Source organism: Trematomus bernacchii, unplaced genomic scaffold, assembly GCF_902827165.1.
Source record: "Trematomus bernacchii unplaced genomic scaffold, fTreBer1.1, whole genome shotgun sequence".
In the NCBI taxonomy this organism is placed as follows: Eukaryota; Metazoa; Chordata; class Actinopteri; order Perciformes; family Nototheniidae; genus Trematomus; species Trematomus bernacchii.
Genome location: NW_022988021.1, coordinates 44043 through 48909, shown reverse-complemented (window position 1 = coordinate 48909; position 4867 = coordinate 44043). Strand labels below are relative to the sequence as shown.

Sequence of the window (4867 nt, the reverse complement as noted above, 5' to 3'; positions counted from 1 at the left end):
GGCTATTATCACTACAATTCCCAAGGAAGGCAAGGATAAAGAATTATGTAGTAGCTTTAGACCAATATACTTAATGTAGACTACAAGATGTATACGTCCATCATTTCTAAAAGATTTGAGACATTCATGCCCGATATTATAGATGAGGACCAGACTGGTTTTATTAGAGCGAGACAGACACAAGATAATATAAGGAAAACAATTCATATAGTGGAGGAGGCCCAAAGGAGGGGAGACAGTGCAATGTTAGTGAGTATAGATGCAGAAAAAGCTTTTGATAGTGTGAACTGGGTCTATTTATTTAATGTCTTAGAAAAGTTTGGATTTAATGAAAAGTCAATCAAATGTATAAAATCATTGTTTCATGAACCAACAGCTAGAGTGAAAGTGAACTGACGGATCGGATTAAATTAGAGAGGTCAACTAGACAGGGCTGCTGTTCTTCATCGAACCATTGGCCCAAGCAATTAGGCTGAACCAGAATATAAAGGGGGTTGAGGCAGGAGGTTTAGAACACAAATTGGGACTATTTGCGGACGACTTGATAGCATACATGGGGCAACCAGACGTGGGCTTCCCGATACTGATGGATTTACTGGAGGAATATGGACAATACTCAGGGTACAAACTAAACGTGACAAAGACACAGATTTTAGCACTAAACTACACACCAGAGATCAAAGAGAAATACAGAATTAGATGGGACATGGATACAACTAAATATTTAGGGGTTAACATCACAAAAGGGTTAGACAAATTATACAATGCAAATGATACGCAGATCAATCAGAATATCAAGAGGGATTTATGTAGGTGGACAATACAGACCTTAGACCTTAGTTCAAGGATTGAAATAGTTCAAATGAATATACTGCCTAGGCTACTGTACCTCTACCAATCACTACCTATACCTATTCCACAAGTCCATTTATGGAATGGGATAAATGGATTTCAAGGTTTATTTGGGGGTGGGAAAGGCCCAGGATTATGCTTGCGACACTGCAGCTACCCAAAGGGAGAGGAGGATTGGCAGTGCAGAGTTTCCAGGATTATTATTATGCAGCACAAATCAGAACAGTGGCATGCTGGTGTAATATGGAATACGTAGCTAAATGGAAGGACATCGAAACAAATGGGGAAAACTACCAGATTCAAAAACTACTAGGGGATAAAGAATTATTCAGGACACAGGAAAACGTATTAGACCCAATCACAAAATGCACTTTAAACACTTGGAACACGGTAATAAAGAGATACAAAATAGGAAAACAGACAAAGATTTTGAGATGGATAACAAGTGATAATAAATTCCAGCCGGGAAAAGAAGATGCAGGTTTTAAGCGATGGGCCCGAGGGGGCATCACAGCAATATGTAGGATGGTGGAAAAAGGGGAAATGCAGAGTTTTCAATATCTAAGAGATAAGTTCGATCTGGAAAGGGGTGACCATTTTAGATACTTACAGGTGAGAGATTATTATATAAAATAAATAAAAATGGTGGGGGCAGACCACACACACATTTGTTTTAAATGCCAAAAGATGAAGGGATACTGGGAGGAAGTATGGGGAGTATTGAAGGGGATATTAGGTTATGAGGTTCCTAAGACCGGCCTGATGTTATACTTGGGGAATCTGGTACAGGAAAACACAGGGTGGGGACAGATACCTGATTAAGGTGCTGCTGGCTGCCAGCAAGAAAACAATGACCAGAGCATGGTACAAAGCAGATCCACCTACGAAGGAGCAATGGCTGGGAGTGGTACAGGAAATATTTGATATGGAAAGACTCACACACATATTGAGGGTCCAGGAAGGGAAATGTGAGTCCAAATGGGAAAAATGGGTTGAATATAAAAGAAAAATGAACGACACCACAAATTGAGAGTTGAAACCAGACCACGATGTTGCATTACAATAGGATAGAAAGCTTCCATGTCACTGTTGTTGTTTTTATTATTATTTGTATTTGTACTTTTATTTTTTTTTTTCTCAATGGGTCTCTAATTCAAGTGTATACTGAACTATATGTGGTTTTGTATATTTATAAAAATGTCAATAAAAATGTAAGTGAAAAAAAAAAAAGAGTAAGACCTAACACACTTAGCTATTTGATCTACTCTGGAACTAGCTTTACTAGTTATAAATATGTTTATTCTTTACTGTCGGGCAGTGGCGATTCCAGAGTCTGTGGGGGCCCTAGGCAAACATTCACTGGGGGCCACTCGAACCAGCTTTCATCACCACGCACAGCCGACAGCACCAAAAGGAAATTATGAAAATGAAGGGGGGTAATGAAAAGGATAACAAGATCAGGTACATCACAGGAGTGCTAAAACACCCAACATGCACACTTATCTTATTCTAGTAGAGATTAGAGGACAGGTCTAATGCTGTGAACAAAATGATCAAGTCAAAGTTATTTATTTATTTTATCTTATTCTACATTTAATTTAACAATTAATCTTGAATGACTAATAACTCTAAAGAAGGCAACAATTTACAATGTGGATTAAGATGAATACTTAACCAAAGTGTGTGTGTGTGTGTGTGTGTGTGTGTGTGTGTGTGTGTGTGTGTGTGTGTGTGTGTGTGTGTGTGTGTGTGTGTGTGTGTGTGTGTGTGTGTGTGTGTGTGTGTGTGTGTGTGTGTTGTACATTCCTGCTTTAATTACTTCTTGTACCACAATTCCTTTCAATGTTCTTCCAATGAAACTGTCACCCTGTCAGGTGTGTGACTTCCACAGAACTGACACAAACACTCACACCCATAAACACACTTGATGCGTGCACTCATTTGGCTTTGGGGATTGTTTTGGCATGAATTCAGTATCATGTTCCGTGGAATATTCCTCCTCCCAGGTAACGATTGCACAATGCCCCACAGCATCTCAGTTCTCTATATATATGCAGCTGACCTGTGGTCAGTACAACAGACTTCAGCACACCAGTTGACTTCTTACTGCCTATCATTCGCTGTCAGCACACACACGTAAGTGTTCAACAAGTTCTTATTTTCTTGCTGTAATATCTTTTTTGCATTTCACAAACATTCTAATCAATACTTTTCAGAACTCTGTGCAGTATACATTTTATTTGAACTTGTTTTAGATGTCATTGTTGTTTTCAAAATGTAACTCCTGATGGTTGAATTTGTCAGGATTATATTCTAGCTCAGCTGAAAAGTCAGATTGATTCAGTTAACTACAATTGTGATTACTCATGATGTGTCTTTCTTTAATGCAGGAACCCACAATGAGCTGCTACATCTCAGAGCTTGAAGTGTCCCAGAATGCAGCTGATGAGGAAGACCTTGTAGAAAAAGGCTTCACCAAAATCGATGGCAATCTGAACGAAGGAACAGGAGGATATGCCATCCGTCTTTGGTACAAACGTGGATCAGAGGCGATCACCAAGGTTCAAGTGTCCTTCAACGTTGAGATGGCTAAAGGTTTTCCTGCAGAGTACACAAAGGTCATGAAAGATCTCAATGCTGGAGCATGGGGTTGTTGGCTCTACCTTTGGTTCTTCAAAGGGTCCGGAGAGTTTGATACTCCCATAGTGGACATTAGTGTCACTACAGATGCAGCCCATGAAGCTGACAAGTTTGCAAGTGGTTGGGAGAGAGTGGCCTGTGATCTGAACCGCAATACTGGGGGGAACTTGATCCATGTCTGGCTGAAGAGAGAGAAACAAACCTACATCTGTGATGTCGATGCCACTGATTCCTACGATTCAGACATGGACCACTTTCAGAAGGGCTACATCCGTGTGGATGAAGATACTAACAGAGGTGCAGGAGGAGCCTATGTCTTCATCTGGTACCGTCAGACCACCGACCCCGAGAAGGCACTCGAAGATCTGCAAGTCTCCATCAATGCTGATCAGTTTGATGAATATCACCAGCAAGATTACCAGCCAGTGGTTCTTGACCTGAACGAAGGGACCGGAGGTAACAAAGTGTTCCTGTGGTACAAGAAAAGATCCAACCCAATAAAGGCCATCGGCCTGCTTCTCAACAAAGATGCGGTTAAAGAATATCCGGAGGCTGGTATCAAACTTATCACGGGCAATCTCAACGCGGGCAACAAGGGCAACGTTGAGCACCTGTGTTTCTGTCAGTAAAGTCAGAGCTGAGAGTTCTCAACACTCACTGAAGTGGAACGCATCTTACCATTTTGTTAAATCATTCGGTGATGGCCACTTTCTTTTCCTTTTTAAATCAGTGCTACTAGTAATAATAGAAAGTATGAATATGTCATGCGTTCTTCTGTTAATCTCCCTGTCAATGAAATCAAACTATTCCAAATGTCTGTTTTTCAAATATAATCTGAACGAATGATTAAATCTTAAGGCACTGTTTCACTTATTCTGCACATGTCTGCTCTCAATAAAGAAACCTTTGCATGTGAAATGTGTTTGTTTTCTTAATCTTATTCCCATCAATGTTATCATTCCAACAAGATAAGATAAGATAAGATAAGATAAGATAAGATAAGATGGTACTTTATTGATCCCAATTTGGGAAATGTTTTGTGTTGCAGCAGCATGAAAGAAGGCATTTTATAATAAAACAAAACTAGAAATAAACAAGAAAATAAAGAAAATAGAAAATATACATGTTGAATTTGACATGATATTATATATATAAATATATATATACATAAATATATGACATATGGAATATTAATGTTAAATATTGAACAGATTATATATGTGTAAAATGTACTACGTGGTTTTATTCCAAGAGCAGCTATGGAGCAGAGAGTTCTCTTCCAGCCAGAGGTGATTTGTTGTTCAGAGTTACTGCAGTGGGCAGGAATGTTTTCCTGTATCAGAGCCGATGTTAAACAATTTGCCTAAAGTGTCAT

The 4867-nt window shown here is 39.3% G+C and overlaps 1 protein-coding gene across 1 annotated transcript; it reads left to right on the top strand.

The window, feature by feature from the left end:
* The first annotated feature begins 2865 nt into the window (after window positions 1–2865).
* Window positions 2866–4410, top strand: LOC117472234. The gene is made up of 2 exons (XM_034117402.1): window positions 2866–2988; window positions 3243–4410. Exon 2 carries the CDS (start codon window positions 3252–3254, stop codon window positions 4119–4121), a length of 870 nt encoding a protein of 289 aa, XP_033973293.1. The 5' UTR covers window positions 2866–2988; window positions 3243–3251; the 3' UTR covers window positions 4122–4410.
* Window positions 4411–4867: the final 457 nt, after the last annotated feature.

Excerpts from the sequence above, each read along its gene's own strand:
- LOC117472234 (XM_034117402.1), top strand. The coding sequence starts at position 3,252 with ATGAGCTGCTACATCTCAGAGCTTGAAGTGTCCCAGAATGCAGCTGAT.